Source organism: Heptranchias perlo, chromosome 2 (assembly GCF_035084215.1).
Source record: "Heptranchias perlo isolate sHepPer1 chromosome 2, sHepPer1.hap1, whole genome shotgun sequence".
In the NCBI taxonomy this organism is placed as follows: Eukaryota; Metazoa; Chordata; class Chondrichthyes; order Hexanchiformes; family Hexanchidae; genus Heptranchias; species Heptranchias perlo.
In genome coordinates, this window is record NC_090326.1 from 40,571,643 (window position 1) to 40,593,373 (window position 21,731).

The 21,731-nt window shown below is 44.2% G+C and overlaps 1 protein-coding gene across 3 annotated transcripts in view; it reads left to right on the forward strand.

Moving 5' to 3' along the window:
• Nucleotides 1-11,221: 11,221 nt before the first annotated feature.
• ppp1r3g (protein phosphatase 1 regulatory subunit 3G) overlaps nt 11,222-21,731 on the forward strand; it is a 38,289-nt gene continuing 27,779 nt past the window's right edge. For 2 of the 3 annotated variants that reach the window (XR_010966614.1, XR_010966615.1), the window contains exons 1-2: nt 11,222-13,609; nt 19,907-19,992. Coding sequence is in view for 1 of the 3 variants with exons in the window: in XM_068001786.1 (XP_067857887.1) it covers nt 11,428-12,336 (909 nt within the window). In the remaining 2 variants the exon portion in view is untranslated. Of the gene's footprint in view, nt 17,395-19,906; nt 19,993-21,731 lie in introns of those variants that run through there. The other variant, XM_068001786.1, reaches the window with a different exon arrangement.

Consider the following 21,731-nt stretch of genomic DNA (forward strand, 5'->3'; position numbering starts at 1 on the left):
CAGGAGAAGGAACCATGGCTGGTGGCACTGAAGCCAATTGCAGCATCCCAATCAGCTAACAACATAAACTGGGAATTAATCCTATACAGGGGCAGTTAGTAATTGGGGACTGCGACTGAACACCAGGTAGAGAGAAATTCATGCGGAATTATTCAACCAAGAAAGTGCAGTATATGGCCAACTTAATTACCTAGAAATTGTGGAATGATTGTGAGAATCTTTCAAAAGGAAAAGTATATTCATGGATCTGGTGCAGGACTGCTTCTTAATGTAAACTGAATAGAATGCCAGGGTAGTATACTTGATTTGACCCTTCCAGTGCCATGAAAAAGCTATTGGATCCAGAGGCCAATAATAAGTTTACTCATTAGTAGGAGCTACTTCATGTTTTATGTATAACAACATCAACAAAGGGCAGCAAATCCTTGCCTCCCTGCTTGGTGAGATAATACAATTCTTGTAATGTTGTCTGTCTCCAGCAGAAAATCTTGTCCACCAATTACTTCTCAAAGTCCCAGAGGGCTTCCTACAGGGAAAGGTTTGATGTAGTTTATCAGATAATTACTCTAATCAATTGCTCTGGGAAATATAGTTGTCCACATAACTTCTTCAACCATCCAAAAATACATATGTGAGTAGTGTGGCCTGAAGTGGATGAAGTTGAAAAGGAACTCCTCTAAATTTATTGTTTACTAAGATAGATGATCATGAAATGAAATGAAAATGTTGTACCAGTTACCAGAAAGGAAATTAAGGCTTGACTGTTGCAAATGGGAGAGATGTATACACCCACAAATACAATAACTGATAGCAATTCCAGCATCCTTAGGAAGAGATAAGCCATTAGCCTTGCTCCTGGGGAAAACATTTGAGTAATTGCATAGATGTCCTAAAACCCACCTCTTCTCAATATTACATAGAAACATAGAAAATAGGAGCAAAAGTAGGCCATTCGGCCCTTCGAGTCTACTCCGCCATTCAATATGATCATGGCTGATCCTCTATCTCAATACCATATTCCCGCTCTCTCCCCATACCCCTTGATGCCTTTTATGTTTAGAAATCTATCTAGCTCCTTCTTAAATATATTCAGTGACCAGGCCTCCACAGCCTTCTGTGGGAGAGAATTCCACAGGTTCCCCACCTTCTGAGTGAAGAAATTTCTCCTCATCTCAGTCCTAAATGTCCTATCCTGAGACTGTGACCCTTCGTTCTGGACCCCTCAGCCAGGGAAAACATCCTCCCTGCATCCAATTTGTCTAGCCCTGTTAGAATTTTATATGTTTCAATGAGATCCCCTGTCATTCTTCTAAACTCGAGTGAATACAGGCCGAGTCGACCCAATCTCTCCTCATACGACAGTCCTGCCATCCCAGGATTCAATCTGGTGAACCTTCGCTGCACTCCCTCTATGACAAGCATATCCTTTCTTAGGTAAGGAGACCAAAACTGCACACAATACTCCAGGTGTGGTCTCACCAAGGCCCTGTATAACTTCACATTATACTGCATCTGCCATGTATTTGCCCACTCACTCAACTTGTCTAAATTGCCTTGAAGCCTCTTTGCATCCTCCTCACAACTCATGATCCCACCTAGTTTTGTGTCGTCAGCAAACTTGGAAATATTACATTTGGTTCCCTCATCCAAATTATTGATATGTATTGTGAATAGCTGGAGCCCAAGCATTGATCCCTACGGTACCCAACTGGTCAGTGCCTGCCACCCCAAATAAGACCCATTTATTCCTACTCTCTGTTTCATGTCTGTTAACCAATTTTCAATCCATGCCAGTATATTATCACCAATCCCATGTGCTTTAATTTTGCACACTAACCTCTTATGTGGGACTTTATCAAAGGCCTTCTGAAAATCCAAATAAACCACATCCACTGGTTCTCCCTTATCTATTCTACCAGTTACACCCTCAAAAAACTCCAGTAGGTTTGTCAAACATGATTTCCCTTTCATAAATCCATGTTGACTTTGTCTAATCCCATTGATATTTTCTAAGTGTCCTGTTATCACATCCTCTATAATAGACTCTAGCATTTTCCCTACTACAGACAGGAAACAGAGAGTAGGAATAAATGGGTCTTATTTGGGGTGGCAGGCACTGACCAGTTGGCTAACCGGTCTGTAGTTCCCTGTTTTCTCTCTCCCTCCTTTTTTAAACAGTAGGGTTACATTTGCCACCCTCCAATCTGCAGGAACTGTTCCATAATCTATAGAATTTTGGAAGATGACAACTAATGCAGCCACTATTTCCATGGCTACCTCTTTTAGTACTCTGGGATGCAGATTATCAGGCCCTGGGGATTTATCGGCTTTCAGTCCCATTAATTTCTCCAGCACTATTTTTTTACTAATAGTAATTTCCTTTAATTCCTCCTTCTCACTAATCCCTTGGTTCCCTAGCATTTCTGGGAAGTTATTTGTGTCCTCTTCCGTGAAGACAGAACAAAGTATTTGTTTAATTGCTCTGCCATTTCCTTGTTCCCCATTATAAATTCTCCCGTTTCTGACTGTAAGGGACCTACATATGTCTTCACTAATCTATTTCTTTTTATATACTTGTAGAAGCTTTTACAGTCCTCTTTTATGTTCCTTGCAAGTTTACTCTCATGCTCTATTTTTCCCCTCTTAATCAATCTCTTGGTCATTTTTTGCTGATTTCTAAACTGCTCCCAATCCTCAGGCTTGCTACTTGTTCTGGCAACTTTATTAAAATAAGTTGTAGTAATATTATAATACCAAGTCCTTGCTAGCAACAAAGCAGACTCCCTGGTGGGTTTTAAGCCTCATGATATTTTATCGAAAATCCTAATCTATTTAAAACTGCTGAAGTGATGTTCACCAACCTGAACTGAACCTGTGACTCACCTTTGAAATCGTTATCCAGACAATGATAAATCTGGATGGCCCTGTTTCCTGAGAGCAGGACTTAGAAAGAAAGAAATCAAGGAGTAGTTTTTTTGTTAGCACTCCTTATGCAGAACTTCACACTCCAAGAGCACATTTAAGAATTTGGGCAAGGACCTGATTTCCAGGCACACAACTTTCTGCCCATTAAAATCAGTGGCTAGAAAATTGGGGGCTTGATTCTGCAATCGACTCTTGTTGAGTCGACACTGTGCCAGGAGTGGAGTCTCACCATTTTAGGGCTAATGGTAGGAACTTTCAATGCCACTGGAGGTGGACCTGCTTCAACTTATAGCTTTGAAGACACTTGCTTAGACCCCACAGGTCTAATTGGACAAGATTCTGTCACATTCTTTTGTACAATAAAGTATTTGGAGTAGAAATCATTGTGTGGGCTCCTCTCTGGGCATCAGGAATCTGAGGAACGAAAGTAAAGAAAGACTTGCATTTATATAGCGCCTTTTTCGACCTCAGGACTTCCCAAAGTACTTCACAACCAATGAAGTACTTTTGAAGTGTAATCACTGTTGTAGTGTAGGAAACGCGGCAGCCAATGTATGCACAGCAAGGTCCCACAAACAGCAATGTGATAATGACCAGATAATCTGTTTTAGTGATGTTGGTTGAGGGATAATTATTGGCCAGGAAGCCAGGGAGAACTCCCCTGCTCTTCTTTGAAACAGTGCCATGGGATCTTTTACATCCACCCGAGAGGGCAGACAGGGCCTCGGTTTAACGTCTCATCTGAACAATGCCACCTCTGATAGTGCAGCACTCCCTCAATACTGCATGCAAGTGTCAGCCTAGATTATGTGTTCAAGTCTCTGGAGTGGAGCTACCAACTGAGCCAAAGCTGACACTTAATAAGTCAAGGAGAACTAGGGCACAGATGAAAAATTATCTTGGCCCTGCTGTCCTGGTTGGCAAGAAGTCCGGTGTACAAACACATTCAAATTATATTACCTAATAACTGATCTCTGGTAAATGGAGAGGTGAACAGGCAAATTTATGATCGGCCAAACAAACCATTTATTAAAGGTACCAATTAATAGGCACAAAATATAACATCCACCACTAAGGGCTGAGACTATAGAAGGAACATTTGCTAAACGCATGGGCTATTAATAAGGAAGTCTACTTCAGTGATTATTGACCTTAAAAAAATCGGAACTGGTATGAGGCATGTTCTTGCTGTGATCCCAATTAAGATTACCCTGGCCTCTATTACTCAGGATAACCTGCTGCACAATGATTTAACTACAAGGACAACAGCAGCTTTAGCAGTGAAATACCATAATTATCACACACAAGGTTCAGATGACAAATTTATGATGTCACTTAAGAAATAAAAATAATTTATAGTGCATTGAAAACAAACATGCAAGGATTTCAATATCAAGCAAGGGACAGCAAATTATAAGAACAAGTGTACTTCTGAAGATTGATTTTTTTTCTAAAAAGAATACATCAACACAGACCTTTAATGATTAGCATGTTTCTTTTGTCTAGTAAATGGCAATGTTGTCTTATTGATTGAATGTTTCCTGTGTGTTTGTTATTCATCTGTGTCCTTTACACTTCCCACAGCCCCTTAGTGTGTGTAGCTGCATGTCCCCCTGCTGTGTGCTTAATTCCCTCACAATGCCTCAGTGTAAGCCTGAGAGTCTTATGTTCACTCAGTGTGTGAGCTTATTATTTTCCATGACTGTCACATGAGCGGATTGCCCACACGATCCCAGTGTGTGATTGTTGCCCCAAGCCACCTTAGTGTGACCTTGTTGCTCCTTTACCTTGTGCATCAGAGCCTGTAGCTTTCTCGCTTCTTGGTTTAAGGCTGTTGTTCTCAATGTTAGCCTGTTTCCCCTCAGTGTGAATCTGTTGGCTCATTACATAAGCCTGTTGCTCATCAGTCTGGTCCCCTTACCCTCAGTTTGATCCCGTTGCCCTCAGTGTGGGCCATTTGTCCTCGGTTGAGGCCTGTTTCTACTATTATATAAGGTTTTTGCCATTGATGTGTTTATTGCCATCATTGTGAGCCTGTTGCTATCGTTATATGAGCTTTTTGCCCTCCATGTGAGCGTGTAGCTTTCAGTGTGAGCCTGTTGCTCTTATACTTTGAGTCAGTTGCCTCCTTGGTGTGAGCCTGTTGCTCTCAACGCAGGCTTGTTGTCCTCCCAACGTGAGCATAGCGTTACACTGTTTCCCTCAGTATGAGCCTATTAACCTCAGTTTGGGCCTATTACTACTATTACATAAGCTTGTTGCCCTAGATGTGATAATATTGCCCTCATTGTGAGCCTGTTGCCCTCAGGGTGTAGGAACATAGAAACAGGAGTAGGCCATTCAGCCTCTCAAGCCTATTCTGCCATTCAATGAGATCATGGCTGATCAGTTTCCTAACTCCATTTACCCGCCCTGGCTCCATATCCCTTAATAGCCTTGATTAGCAAAAATCTATCGATCTCAGATTTAAAATTATTAATTGAGCTAGTATCTACTGCTTTTTGTGGGAGAGAGTTCCACACTTCTACCAACCTTTGCGTGAAGAATTGTTTCCTGACTTATCTCCTGAATGGCCTGGTTCTGATTTTATGGTTTTGTCCCCTTGTCCTAAACTCCCCCACCAGCGGAAAAAGTTTCCCTCTATCTACCCCATCAATTCCTTTCAAAATCCTATAAACCTCAATCAAATCACCCCTTGACCTTCTATATTCCAGGGAATACAAGCCTGGTTGATGTAATCTCTCCTCATAATTTAACTATTGGAGCCCTGGTAACATTCCGGTGAATCTGCGCTGCGCCCCTTCCAAGGTCAATATATCCTTTCCAAGGTGTGGTGCCCAGAACTGTACACAGTAGTCTAGATGTGGTCTAACCAGGGCTTTGTATAGCTGTAGCAAAACTCTCTCCCCTTTATATTCTAGCCCTCTAGATATAAAGGCTAACATTCCATTAGCCTTTTTGATTATTTTTTGTACCTGACTACTACATTTTAGTGATATGTGAACATGGACCCCTAAAGCTCTTTGGACCTCCACTGTTCTTAACTTTTCACCATTTAAAAAATACTCAGATCTATCCATTTTTGGTCCAAAATGGGACCTCACAATTAGCTGCATTGAAATCCATCTGCCACAATTTTGCCCACTCACTTAATCTCTCAATGTCTCTTTGTAATTTTATGTTCTCGTCTACACTATTTACTATGCCACCAATCTTTGCATCATCGGCAAACTTGGATATATGGCTCTCTATTGTGTTATCTAAGTCATTAATAAATATAGTGAACAGTTGAAGCCCCAGCACAGATCCTTGTGGGACACCACTAGTCACTTTCTTCCAATACGAGTACATACCCATTATCTCTACTCTCTGTCTTCTACTGCCTAGCCAATCTCCTAACCAGATCAATAATTTGCCTTCAATTCCATGAGTTTTAATTTTAGCTAACAGTCTCTTATGTGGCACCTTATCGAATGCCTTCTGGAAGTCCATATAAACTACATCCACAGACTCTGCTCTTAGCCTGTTTTTTAAATCATCAAACTATCATTTTTATTATTGTTTCTGACTGAGCCCACCGCCCATTTATTAGTATCCCTATTGCCCTAAATGTGAGCCTTATGCCTTCAGGGTTTCTCTGTAACCCTTAGCTTGTCCCTGTTGTCTTCAGTGTGAGCTATTGTCCTGGGGGTGCCCCTGTCTACTACTTTAGTTACTTCCTCAAAAAATTCAATTAGGTTCATTGGACATGACCTACCCTTTACAAATCTATGTTGGCTCTCTCTAATCTGCTCAAATTTCTCTAAGTACTCAGTGACACTGTCCTTAATAATAGATTCTAATTACTTCCTCACAACAAATGTTAGACTAATAGGTCTATAATTTCCTGGTTTCTCTCTCTCACCTTTCTTAAATAATGGAATTACATTTGCAATTTTCCAATCCAAAGGAACAATTCCTGAATCGAGAGAGCTTTGGAAGATTATGGCTAAAGCATCTACAATTTCCTCACCTACTTCCTTTAAAACCTTGGGCTGGAAACCATCTGGCCCTGGGGATTTGTCAGTCTTTAGTGCTATTATTTTTTCTAATACTGTTTTCTTGCTTAAGTTAACTTTAGTGAGTTCTAGTCTTTGATTCATTATTAGTTTCCCTGGAATGTTAGGTGTATTAACCTATTCATCTACTGTGAAGACTGACACAAATTAATTGTTCAACAAGTCTGCCATTTCCTTATTTTCATTTGCAATATTACCTACATTACCCTTGACTACCCTTTTTCTTCTAATATAATTGTAAAAACTTTTTGTGTTAAACCGGTATCACTCGCAAGTTTCTTTATATTCCTTTTTGTAGCTCTTACTTTCTTTTTGTCTTCCTTTGCTGTTCTTTATATCTCCCCCATTCCCCTGGATCTACACTATTCTTTTCACTTTTGTATGTTCTTTCCTTTAGTTTTATGTTATTTCTCACCTCTTTTGTCGACCATGGCTGTTCTATTTGGTAATTAGAGCTCTTGCACCTTAGGGGTATACACTGGTCCTATATTAAGCTAAATTCTTTTTTGAACACCTCCCACTGTTCACCTGTAGTTTTACCCGATAACAGGTTTGACCAGTTTGCTGTTATCAGTCTCTGTCTCGTCCTGTTAAAATTCACCTTACCAAAATCTAGAATCTTAGTAACTGTGTTACGTTTCTCCTTTTCAAACCTAACATTGAATTTGATCATATTATGATCTCTGTTAGATAAATGTTCCCTTACTGTTAGATTATTAACTAAGTCTGGTTCATTACTCATTACTAAATCTAATATGACCTACCTTCTTGTTGGTTCTAGAACATATTGCTGCAGAAAACTATCTTGAATGCACTCAAGAAATTCACTACCTTCTGACTTGAGCTACTCTGCTCTTCCCAATCTGTATGAAAATTAAAGTCTCCCATTAAAACAACTCTGCCTTTGCTACAAGCCTCTCTAATCTCTGAATTAATACATTCTGACACTTCATTGCTGCTATCGGGAGACCTGTAGACAACTCCCATTACAGTTTTAAGTTCTCTCTTATTCCTCAATTCTAACCAAAGAGTCTCCGCTGATTGCTTTTGCTTACCTATATCCTCTCTTACTAATGTTGTAATAGTATCTTTAATCAATAAGTCTACTCCTCCTCTTCCAGTTTCCCTATCCTTTCTAAAGACGTGATGACCTGGAATATTTAAGTCTCAATCATGACCAGCTTGCAGCCATGGCCACCATATCACACCCTCCAAGCTGTATTTGAGCCTCTAATTCACTCAATTTATTTCTTAGACCCTGTGCTTTAGTATATAAAACTCTTATTTGGGCAAGAGACCGTAACATGTCCTTCTGCCTCAGTGCTGTCTTTCTCACACCGTTTAACTTAACACGTTTCTTATTTGTCATCCCTGTTGTAACCACTTCAGTTATTTCAGTATTCCCTTCACCTGGAGTATCCATATCACTGTTTGGGACCTGAACTCTGCTCTTATCCCTTTTTTTAAATCATTAAACTAACATTTTTACTATTGTTTTTGACCTCCACCCATTTATTAGTATGCCTTTGTGCCCTAAATGTGAACCTAATGCCTTCAGGGTGTCTCTGTTACCCTCAGCATGTCCCTATAGCCCTCAGTATGAGCTTATTGCCCTGAGGGAGCCCCTATTGCCCTCAGTGTGGCTGTTGCCCTGAAGGTGCCCCTATTGCCCTCAGTGTGAGTTTATTGCCCTGAGGGTGCCCCTATTGCCCTCAGTGTGAGTTTATTGCCCTGAGGGTGTCTCTATTGCCCTCAATGTGAGTTTATTGCCCTGAGGGTGCCCCTATTGCCCTCAGTGTGTGTTTATTGCCCTGAGGGTGCCCCTATTGCCCTCAGTGTGAGTTTATTGCCCTGAGGGTGCCCCTATTGCCCTCAATGAGTTTATTGCCTGGATAGTGCCCCTATTGCACTCAGTGTGAGTTTATTGCCCTGAGGGTGTCTCTATTGCCCTCAATGTGAGTTTATTGCCCTCAGGGTGCCCCTATTGCCCTCAGTGCGTTTATTGCCCTGAGGGTGTCCCTGCCCTCAATGTGAGTTTATTGCCCTGATGGTGCCCCTATTGCACTCAGTGTGTCTCTATTGCCCTCAATGTGAGTTTATTGCCCTGAGAATGCCCCTATTGCCCGCAGTGTGAGTCTATTACATGGAGGGTGCTCTTTTTTTTATATTCGCTCTTGGGATGTGGGCGTTGCTGGCAAGGCCAGCATTTAATGCCCATCCCTAATTGCCCTTGAGAAGGTGGTGGTGAGCCGCCTTCTTGAACCGCTGCAGTCCGTGTGGTGAAGGTTCTCCCACAGTGCTGTTAGGAAGGGAGTTCCAGGATTTTGACCCAGCAGCAATGAAGGAACGGCGATATATTTCCAAGTAGGGATGGTTTGTGACTTGGAGGGGAACGTGCAGGTGGTGTTGTTCCCATGTGCCTGCTGCTCTTGTCCTTCTAGGAGGTAGAGGTTGCGGGTTTGAGAGGTGCTGTCGAAGAAGCCTTGGTGAGTTGCTGCAGTGCATCCTGTGGATGGTACGCACTGCATCCAAGATGCGCTGGTGGTGAAGGGAGTGAATGTTTAGGGTGGTGGATGGGGTGCCAATCAAGCGGGCTGCTTTGTCCTGGATGGTGTCAAGCTTCTTGAGTGTTGTTGGAGCTGCACTCATCCAGGCAAGTGGAGAGTATTCCATCACACTCCTGACTTGTGACTTGTAGATGGTGGAAAGGCTTTGGGGAGTCAGGAGGTGAGTCACTCACCGTGGAATACCCAGCCTCTGACCTGCTCTTGTAGCCACAGTATTTATGTGGCTAGTCCAGTTAAACATCTGGTCAATGGGGTGACCCCCAGGATGTTGATGGTGGGGGATTCGGCGATGGTAATGCAGTTGAATGTCAAGGGGAGGTGGTCAGACTCTCTCTTGTTGGAGATGGTCATTGACTGGCACCTGTCTGGCTCAAATGTTACTTGCCACTTATCTGCCCAAGCCTGGATGTTGTCCAGGCCTTGCTGCATGTGGGCATGGACTGCTTCATTATCTGAGGGGTTGCGAATGGAACTGAACACTGTGCAATCATCAGCGAACATCCCCATTTCTGACCTTATGATGGAGGGAAGGTCATTGATGAAGCAGCTGAAGATGGTTGGACCTTGGACACTGCCCTGCGGAACTCCTGCTGCAATATCCTGAGGCTGAGATGATTGGCCTCCAACAACCACTACCATCTTCCTTTGTGCTAGGTATGACTCCAGCCACTGGAGAGTTTTTCTTCTAAACTCCAATGAGTATAGACCCAACCTATTCAATCTTTCCTCATGAGACAACCCTTCCATACCCGGAATCAACCTAGGGAACCTTCTCTGAACTGCCTCCAATGCAAGTATGTCCTTCCTTAAATAAGGGCACCAGAACTGTACGCAGTACTCCAGGTGGGGTCTCACCAGCACCCTGAACAGTTGTAGCAAGACTTCCCTGCTTTTATACTCCATCCCCCTAGAAATAAAGGCCAATGTGAGTTTATTTTTCAGAGGGTGCCCCTATTACCCGCAGTGTGAGTCTATTGCCCTGAGGGTGCCCCTATTGCTCTGTGTGAGTCTATTGCCCTGAGGATGCCCCTATTGCCCTCAGTGTGAGTCTATTGCCCTGAGGGTGCCCCTATTGCCCTGAGGATGCCCCTATTGCCCTCAATGTGAGTCTATTGCCCTGAGGATGACCCTATTGCCCTCAGTGTGAGTCTATTGCCCTGAGGATGCCCCTATTGCCCTCAGTGTGAGTCTATTGCCCTAAGGATGCCCCTATTGCCCTCAGTGTGAGTCTATTGCCCTCAGTGTGAGTCTATTGCCCTAAGGATGCCCCTATTGCCCTCAGTGTGAGTCTATTGCCCTAAGGATGCCCCTATTGCCCTCAGTGTGAGTCTATTGCCCTAAAGATGCCCCTATTGCCCTCAGTGTGAGTCTATTGCCCTAAGGATGCCCCTATTGCCCTTGTGTGAGTCTATTGCCCTAAGGATGCCCCTATTGCCCTCGTGTGAGTCTATTGCCCTGAGGATGCCCCTATTGCCCTCAGTGTGAGTCTATTGCCCTAAGGATGCCCCTATTGCCCTCAGTGTGAGTCTATTGCCCTGAGGGTGCCCCTATTGCCCTCAGTGTGAGTCTATTGCCCTGAGGGTGCCCCTATTGCCCTCAGTGTGAGTCTATTGCCCTGAGGGCATTGCTCCCCAGCGGTAGTGACTCATTGCCTCCTGTTTATTTGTTGTGAACACGTCGCACTGACGGCCCGGCTGGGCTCGGCTCCCAGGCCCCATGTACGTGGCCTGCGGACACCGCTGTTTGAATCAGACGCTGGCTCGGGCTGCGGGTCTGCTGGCGGCACTTTGAGGCTTGGGGCATTGGCTGTTGCTGTATTAGTTTTTCCCAAGGTGTAGTTTGACTTTGTGCAGAGGGACCCAGGAAGCGGGCATGTCATGGAGGAGCACGACCCCGGCATCTCCCAGGAGGTGCAGCAGGACGACCTGATGGGCGCGCCGCCCCCCTGCTCCAGCCACTCGCTGCAACTTTCCCCGGGCACCATCAGCAGCACAACCACCACCACCACGACCACCAGCAGCAGCAGCAGCAGCACCGCGGCGGCCGAGAAGGGAGTGTGCGAGATGACCCTGCAGCCCGAGGCCGCTTGCCCGGTCCTGACGGGTGCGGCGAGCCGTCAGAGCAACGAGCTGAGGCTGAACCGGCGCCGGACCAAGTCCCTGCCCTGCCTCCACGACCCTTCCGACTTCTTCAACGACTTCAACGGGGGCCTGCGGAAGAAGGTGAAGTTCGCCGACTCGCTGGGCCTGAACCTGGCCAGCGTCAAGCAGTTCCGGGCCTCCGACGAGCCCTGCATCCCGTCCAAGGTCTTCCTGCGGCTCAAGAGCTTGCCGGCCATCGTGGACGACCTGAACGAGAAGTTCAAAGCGCTGGGCATCCACTGCCTGAGGCCCGCCTTCTCCATGCCGGGCGAGGCCAGCGACTTCCTGCAGCGGGCCGAGAGGGAGCGGGTCTGCCTGGAGAATGTGACCGTCACTCACTTCGACGTGCACGGGCTGATCCGGGTGTTGAACGTCTCGTACGCGAAGGAGGTGACGGTCCGCTACACCTTCAACAACTGGCTGTCGTGCATGGACACGCCGGCCGAGTACGTGGAGGGGTCGAGCCGCTCGGGCACCGACCAGTTCTCTTTCGCCCTGTCCATCCCTCCTTTCCTGGACCAGGGCTCCTTCGTCCACTTCGCCATCTGCTACCGGGCGGACAACGAGGAATACTGGGACAATAACTTCGACAAGAATTACGCCCTGCAGTGTGAATCCACGTCCGACGGGCACGCCAACACTTAGGGTTTAATCTTTTTTTTTAAAAACAAAAAAAAAAATTTTTTTTTTTTTTTTTTTTTGCACATGTTCTCTATTAAAGAGGTGACATCGCTCCTTTTTAGTTCGATTACACGAGCCCGCGGGTTTCCAAAGTACGAGGCGTCAAACTTACCCCCAACGAAGTGTATTATTATATATTCCAATCTTAGGATAACGTTTGAGGTGTGCTATTGGCAGAACAATTATTGAAGAAAATTAAAGTGACAATGGCATCAAGAATATTTGACTTGCGATCAAACGATTCCGTTGCACGCAATACAAGTGGCACGATTGACAGTGGAAGTGTCAGTGCACAAACCTGCTTATGAGATGTCTTTGAACATTTTGTAATGTAAGAGCTTTGTTTTCATCCTGCTGCTTCCATCCTCCAATTTTCTTTTGTTGCCTTTGCCTTCCTTCCCAGGATAGGACCTACACCATCCCTTAGCCCCCGGAGCTGGGACATACAATCTGCTCCCAGGCCTCTCCAGCTGCTAGGAGGTAAACCGTCTCGTATTACGCCCGAATTTCCTCTTTCCCCGCCAGCAGTGCAGAGATTTCAGGCACAAAAGCACATTCTATTGCTCTGTGGTAAAGATAGTGTACAGTGTAGCAGTGTAGTGCCTTACAGTATGCAGTGCCTTACAGTAGCAAAAAGAAAACTTGAACAAGTTGTGATCTGGACTTACAAAGATTTAATTTTTTATATATATGCGATCACATTTTATGAATTGTCTAAAAATGGTCCAAAAATGAATTTTGAAACGTGCGGATGACAGGTTGCTCAAGGACAATCTTTGATGCTCTGATGTGTGTATGTAAGAGAGTTTTTAATGGTCTGAGGACTGCAGCCTTTATAGAGGATTGTAAGAGAACTCAATACTCTGTTGATGAGGATCAAATTGGTTGATCCTTAACAGTACATATACTGGATGTCAATCAACAGTCAATGAAAAACATAACTGTGTTTGGCAGGAGCTTTGAGGAGGAGCTTGTTTACATCTGGCTGTCAGCACAACCCTAACTGAAGTGGTTTTAATTCCTAGGCAATTATAACTGGATCGAAACAGAAAATGCTGGAATAGCTCACCAAGTGAGGCAGCATCTGTGGAGAAAGAAACAGAGTTAACGTTTCAGGTCGAAGACCTTTCATCAGAACTGTTGCCTTTGCCTTCCTTCCCAGGATAGGACCTACACCATCCAATGGCCCAGAGCTGGGACATACAATCTGCTCCCAGGCCTCTCCAGCTGCTAGGAGGTAAACTGTCTCGTATTACGCCCGAATTTCCTCTTTCCCCACCAACAGTGCAGAGATTTCAGGCACAAAAGCACATTCTACTGCTCTGTTGCAAATTTAGTTAAGTACAGTGTAGCACTGCAATGCCTTACAGTATGCATTGTTGACGAAAGGTCTTCGACCTGGAACGTTAACTCTTGTTTCTTTCTTCACACTTGCTGAACTTTTCCAGCATTTTCTGTTTTTATTTCAGATTTCCAGCATCTGCATTACTTTGCTTTCGATAGCTGGATCAAAAGCCGGTTAAACCACAGGAGATGAAATGTATTGTTTACGGGATGCACTTTCAGTCAGAATAAAATAGAAAACTCAATCTATTAACGAGTGTAAATGGAACACATTTTTATGTGACATTTAAAATATATCAAGGAATGGGTTAAAATTATTTTATACAACGGATCTCCCTCCTGTTTTCTCAGGCAAAAAAATGGAATTTGACCAGTATTTGAAAATGTTTTATATCCTTCAGCCACTTTCAGACTGGATTGGGGACATTCAGACACAATTAGGGATACTTTACCAGATGCTCTAACATGACATGTCAATTAATTTTAACCAGTCAGCTTCTCTGGCATGTTTTTGGTTACTGGCCAGTTTTTAGACTCTTTTAGTTGGTTAATATCTTTTCAATGATGGAAATACCACACCAGATATGAAGTACAACTTATTTTCTGCCAGTATATTCAAAATGTTCTTATAAAAGTTTATATTTTGCACTGAATGTAAGAATTTACTGCATGAAAATCCCAAATAGCAGCGTGCAGCAGTCACCCCTGCCAGCTTTCCAATGAGTATGGAAGAATGAACATCTGGGTTGCAACATAAAATGTAAGATTTACTTTCAAGTATATTGGCTGAAACTATGAATATCAATGAACACCAGCCCCCCTTCAATTCCCCACTACAGTACACAGGGGTGTTTCTTATTGCGCATTCAATCGATGTTCAAAGTGCAGCATCTGACGGACTTAATGTAAGTTGGATCATTGGGTCTGATTGGGAGAGTATCTGAACACACAATGGAATGTCAGTGACTCCACCTTGTTTTCAAGTCAAATTCATCCCACCACAGGACCAGAGACTTTAATTTTGGACTCTCTTATACTGCCTCCTCCCTAACCTCACATTACAACCAGGACATGTCTCTCCTAATCTTTGGCATGCCTATGAAACCTGAATTTCCTCTGTGTCCAATTGCGTACACATTTTGGCTGCCTCTCTGAAGCTGAGCCCATTACTTCTATCTTGCTTTTTTATCCTTCTCTTAACCCCTTTTGGGCCCTTCGGTCCTGTTTCCTCCCCTTCCTGTCACCTAGTTATGCCACCTTTCATTTCTCCCCTCTCAGGTACTTTGTCCGCCAGTTGCTACCTCAACCCATCACTACTGCACTGCCTTCCTACTCTCTTGCCATCATCCCAGACTAGAATCCCCCTTGCATAAACTCCTACTACTCTCTTGCCTCTCTTGGTATTCTCCGAAGGGCCCGTCATGGCACCTGTTGCTGCTTCCTTACGAGCAGCAAATGCCCTGACCCATCCTCATCTCCCACTGACCTTCTCGCTCAGCGCATCTGCTGGTGGCCAATCTCTCTAACTTTCTTCCTGTCCCACCTACCTCACCCTCAGACTCTGCCAGTGGATCAATAATCACCACGTTTCTCTGCATTTCCCTTCTGAATGTCGATTCACTCACAAAGTAGGCCCTTGCCATCTACAACCTTATTGTGGATGGTTGCATTAACATCATGGCTTTGATGGAAACCTGGCTTACGAGTGATGATTCCTAGCCCCTGAAGGCTCCCCACCTGGCTATACGTTCCACCATCTGCCCCACCAAACTGCCACAGTGACAGTATGGCCCTTATCACCAAATCATACATTGGTTTCTCCCCTACTCCTCTGGCACCTTCACCTCCTTGTTCCAGCCCTCTCGCCTCTCCTTTAAAATCCTCATTCTTTACAACCCTTACTAACCCCCACCCTGAGTTTCTCACTGAGATGTCCTCCCTCCTGTCCTCCTTCAGCCTCTGAACTTGATTTCTTTGTCACTACAATTGAGATCATCTGTTCAGTGCCTCTTCTGCATCCCTGCTTCCCCTTTCCCACCAAGCCAAACCTCCCCCAAGGTACCCCATGCCTTAGCCCTTAACCCGCGTCTTTCTCTAGTTTCTCTCCTATCTCCCCTCATGCCCCCTCCATCTTTTCTCTGAGACCAACCTCTTGCTATCTTCACCTCATTCCCACTAAACTGCTGACTACCTAACTTCCCTAACTGGCCCACATACTAGTTGACATTGTAAATGGTTCCCTCTTCTAAGGTACTGTTCCCCTCCATTTCAAAACTCATCAATCGCTCCTCAATACACCTACCCTCGACTTTTCTGTGCCTGCAAACTAACACCCCAGCTCCAACCTCCCTTTCATCTCCAAAGCCCTTGAATGTGTTGTTGCCTCCCAAATCTGTGCCTATCTTTCCTGCAACTCCATTTTTGAATCTCTCCAATCAGGTTTCTGCCCCTACTATAGCATAAAATAGCCCCAATCTCTGTGACTATGACCGTGGTGCTCTATCCCTCCTCATCCTTCTCGACCCCTCTGCAGCCTTTGATATGGTCGACCACACCGTCCTCCTCCAGTGCCTCTCCTCCATTGTCCAGCTCAGTGGGACTGCCCTTGCTTGGTTCCAGCAATGGCTTCTCTTCCCACCTCTGCACCCATTAGCTCTGGAGTACCCAAGGATCTATCCTTGTCCTTGTGTTGCCCCTTGGCAACATAATTCAAACATAGGGAGGGTCAGGTTCCACATGTACGCTCACAACACCCAGCTCTACACAACCTCTCTTGACTTCTCCACTACCTCTGTGTTGTCAGACTGCTTGTCTGACATCCAGTCCTAAGTGAGCTGCAATTTCCTCCAGTTAAATATTGGGAAGAGGGAAGCCATCATCTTCAGTCCCCGCCACAAACTCTGTGCCCTCATCACTGATTCCATCCTCCTCCCCTGCCACTGTCTCACTTCAAACCAGACTGCTCGTAACCTCAGCATCCTATTTGACCCCGAGCTGAGATTTCAGCCTCTTAGCCCTTTTATCAAAACGTCCACCTCCGTAACATCAACCGTATCCACCCCTCCTCAGCCTACCTACTACTGAAACTCCATCCATGCCTTTGTCACCTCCAGACTTGACTATTCTAATGTTTTCCTGACTAGTCTCCCATTCTCTATGCTCTTTAAACTTTAGCTCATGCAAAACTCTGCTGCATGTATCCTGTCCCGCACCAAGTCCCACTCACTCATCACCCTGTGCTCGCTGACCTACATTGGCTTCCGGTCTCCCAATGCCTCAAATTTAAAATTCTCTTCCTTGTGTTTAAACCCTTTTATGCCCTCGCCCCTCCCTATCCCTATAAGCTTCTCCTGCTATACAACTCTCTAAGAACTCTGCATTCCTCTAACTCAGGCCTCTTGTGCATTCCCCATACCTTTTGCCTCACCATTGGCAGCTGTGTCTTCAGCTGTCTATGCCCTAGGTTCTGGAATTCCCTTCCTAAACCTCTCCACTTCCCTCTCCTCCTTCAAGGGTCTCATGAAAACCCATCTCCTATACCAAGCTTTTGGTCACCCCTCCTAGTATCGCCTTCTTTTTGGTTCAATGTCCATTTTTGTGTGACTGCATCTGTGTAAAGCACTTTGGGATGGTTTTCTATGTTAAAAATGCTAATAAATGCAAGTCGTTGTTTATAAATGATGTTTATGTTTTTGCCTCTACTTATCTATCAAGGTGTCCATTCCATGTATTGAACACTGTGTCAAGAACTTCTTGATATGAATTCTAAATTTGCCTTTTAATAGTTTAAACCTGTGATCCCTTGTCCTACTCTCACAGTTTAAAGTGATTTTCCAGATTTACTTTTTCCGTATCATTTACAATCTTGTATATCTGTTTAAGATCATCTCTAAGACATCACCTTTCAAGGCTCAAGAGTCTAAGTTTCTGCAGTCTTACCTCATAACTGAAACCTCTCAGACTGGGGATCAACCGTGTGGCTCTTCTTTGCACATCCTCCAGTGCTTGAGTGTCTTCCCTTGTGTTTTGATGACCATGGCTGAACACAGTACTGAAAGTATGGTCTGACCAGAGGACTGGTCATTAATTCCTCTGACTTGTATTCTACTATTTTGGCTATGTAGTTCAACACTTTATTGGCCTGTTGACTGCTGTTCTGCACTGGTTGGAGATATTGAGCATAGATTCTACTAAGCCTCCTAGGTCTCTTTCAGCTGCATCCTTAGTTATTTCAACACCATTCATGGAGTATGTTGTTTATTTTTTTCTTGCTATGTACATTACATTTAATTGTATTAAGTTTCATCTGCCATTGTTCTGCCCACTTACATATTTTGTCCAGCTCATTCTGTAATTCCTGAGCTGTCTTCTCTAATTCCACTACCCCTCTTAATTTAGTATCCTTTGCAAATTTGACCTATTTACATGGGTTTCTGAGTCCAAGTTATTGGTGTAGCAGTCTCAACCCATTTACTAGTAGTTGCAGGCACAACACAACACAAAACAGCTCACAATTTATTGTTAATAGGCAGTGTCGGTTAGACAGACTTTAAGAAGAAAGAAAGAAGAAAAAAACTTGCTTTTATATAGTGCCTTTCATGACCTTTCGGATGTCTCAAAGCGCTTTACAGCCAATGAAGTACTTTTTGAAGTGTAGTCACTGTTGTGATGTGGGAAAAGCGGCAGCCAATTTGCACGCCGCAAGGTCCCACAAACAGAAATTAGATAAATGACCAGATCATCTGTTTTTTGAGTTAGCTGAGGGATAAATGTTGACCAGGACACCGGGAGAACTTTCCTGCTCTTCTTCGAATGGTGCTGTGGGATCTTTTACATCCACCTGAAAAGGTAGACGGGACTTCAGTTTTATGTCAAATCCGAAAGACGACATCTTTGACAATTCCCTCAGTACTGTACTGGAGTGTCAGCCTGGAATATGTACTCAAACCTCTAGAGTAGAACCCATAACCATCTGACTCAAAGGTGAGAATGCTACCACTGAGCTGAGGCTGACAAGGATAACAGGTGTGGGAAATAGAAAAATATCAAGTTCACCATAATGCAGGAGGGTTTACTGTTCTGAGGTATGTATCAAGGTACACTGGTGGCACAGAGTACAGAGAGTTTTAGCATATATGTATGCATGCTTATTTTTTCCCAGTTTTTTTCCCTTACTGCCTCCAAAGGAGCTGAGTAGCTCATGCTGGGGTAGGGTTCCAGAGGTGCCAGCAGCACTTCTATACTTTGTCCATGTATTGATTCTTCACGATTGAGACTGGACAAGGGACATTAGTGAGTTATTCTACTATGTGTATTTCAAAGCCAAGTCTGATCCTGTTGTCAACTGACTTTCATATTCTCCCCTTCTATTCCCCCACTTGGTCCCTGGCCGAGAGAAATTGAGGTCAATTGTAGAGCTCCTATCCCCGCCAACCTGGCTAAGATCGGTTATGCTAACACAACACAGAGAAGGGATCAAGCCTGTGACCTTCTTGATTGATGAAACTTAGTGCAACACTGGGTGATGCATCTACATATTGAGGGTGGGGTAATAGTAGTGATTGCCATGGCAATCTCACTCAGAGATCTTGCAAGAGGCTCACCACAATCGAGGCTGACAGACACAAATGACTGGAACCCAAGCCTATCGCTGCAGATGAAGTGGGATGGCTTTCACCATATACCAAGAGTCTACTCAGAACTGTCTTGTGCTAATTTTTAAAAATTCATTCATGGGATGTGGGCGTCACTGGCAAGGCCAGCGTTTATTGCCCATCCCTAATTGCCCTTGAGAAGGTGGTGGTGAGCCGCCACCTTGAACCGCTGCAGTCCGTGTGGTGAAGGTTCTCCCACAGTGCTGTTAGGAAGGGAGTTCCAGGATTTTGACCCAGCGACGGTGAAGGAACGGCAATATATTTCCAAGTCGGGATGGTGTGTGACTTGGAGGGGAACGTGCAGGTGGTGTTGTTCCCATGTGCCTGCTGCCCTTGACCTTCTAGGTGGTAGAGGTCGCGGGTTTGGGAGATGCTGTTAAAGAATTATAACAATGTTTACTGCAGATCTATAAAAGGTGCATAAAGTACTACTTTAAAATCCGTTCAAATATTCCAAAACCTAACATAACTTTAAGAGTGTGTTAATTCCACTTAATACCGATAAGCTGATTTATATGCCACTTTTTTTTCTTCAGACAGAACCAGAGGTTTCGCTCCTGAGTGAATTCAAAGCCAGCATCATGAAATATGGACATCAATGTATTTTGGAACCAAGATGGAGGTACAGGGTTTAGTGACATGAGATTACTGCGCTTGGGAACTTTGTGCAATTGAGCAGTTGAATAGTTAAAGTTTTAGCTTCACAGTAAGACTTTTACCAAAAACTATTCCAACTGACCTGGGAATGAACCATGATATTGATAACCTAAGCCTCATTGCCAAAAAATAGCCTTTCTCCTCCCCTGGTGTCAAATCCCCATATCCATCAAGATCCCATTTGTACTTGAACAATATTTCACTCTGAGATTGAATTACCAAGAGCTGCACATAGCAACAGTTGCAGAACATTGTGATCCTGTGTAAACATTCAGTGTGTGCGGGTTACTGTAGACATAAGCATTGGAGGCATACTGTGTAATGAAACCACAAGTCATTAGCTGTATGTTTACATTTTAGGCAAACTATAATGGCAACGGTCAAATAGTTTGCAAAGTATATTAAAAAAATGAATTGAAATTATTAATCATGGATCCTTGACATTTGTTACAAGATAGAATCATAGAAGTTTACAACATGGAAACAGGCCCTTCGGCCCAACATGTCCATGTCGCCCAGTTTATACCACTAAGCTAGTCCCAATTGCCTGCACTTGGCCCATATCCCTCTATACCCATCTTACCCATGTAACTGTCCAAATGCTTTTTAAAAGACAAAATTGTACCCGCCTCTACTGCCTCTGGCAGCTTGTTCCAGACACTCCCCACCCTTTGAGTGAAAAAATTGCCCCTCTGGACCCTTTTGTATCTCTCCCCTCTCACCTTAAATCTATGCCCCCTCGTTATAGACTCCCCTACCTTTGGGAAAAGATTTTGACTGACTACCTTATCTATGCCCCTCATTATTTTATAGACTTCTATAAGATCACCCCTAAACCTCCTACTCTCCAGGGAAAAAAGTCGCAGTCTATCCAACCTCTCCCTATAAGTCAAACCATCAAGTCCCGGTAGCATCCTAGTAAATCTTTTCTGCACTCTTTCTAGTTTAATAATATCCTTTCTATAATAGGGTGACCAGAACTGTACACAGTATTCCAAGTGTGACCTTACTAATGTCTTGTACAACTTCAACAAGACATCCCAACTCCTGTATTCAATGTTCTGACCAATGAAACCAAGCATGCTGAATGCCTTCTTCACCACCCTATCCACCTGTGACTCCACTTTCAAGGAGCTATGAACCTGTACTCCTAGATCTCTTTGTTCTATAACTCTCCCCAACGCCCTACCATTAATGGAGTAGGTCCTGGCCCGATTCGATCTACCAAAATGCATCACCTCACATTTATCTAAATTAAACTCCATCTGCCATTCATCGGCCCACTGGCCCAATTTATCAAGATCCCGTTGCAATCCTAGATAACCTTCTTCACTGTCCACAATGCCACCAATCTTGGTGTCATCTGCAAACTTACTAAAGTTGTATTGATTATATACATTTGATATTTGAATTATTGTGCACTCAGGAATTAGACAGTATTATTTAATCAAAGCTCTGTAAACCTCGCTTTCAATCTTTACAGAGGTTTTCAGTAAACTCTCTGAGGCCCGTAGTAGCAGTATCTAATAGAGGAGGGTCCAGGAGAATGTGACCCAAACAAGCATCGGCCCATTTCGCAGCATCAGACCTCAACTGCCCCCCATCATGTTCCCACCCATCATCCCCGGCTGATCTGCAGCCCCATTTTTGCCCTCAGGTACCCCTCCACCACCACTTTCCCCATTGTCAGCCAATTCCTGCCTT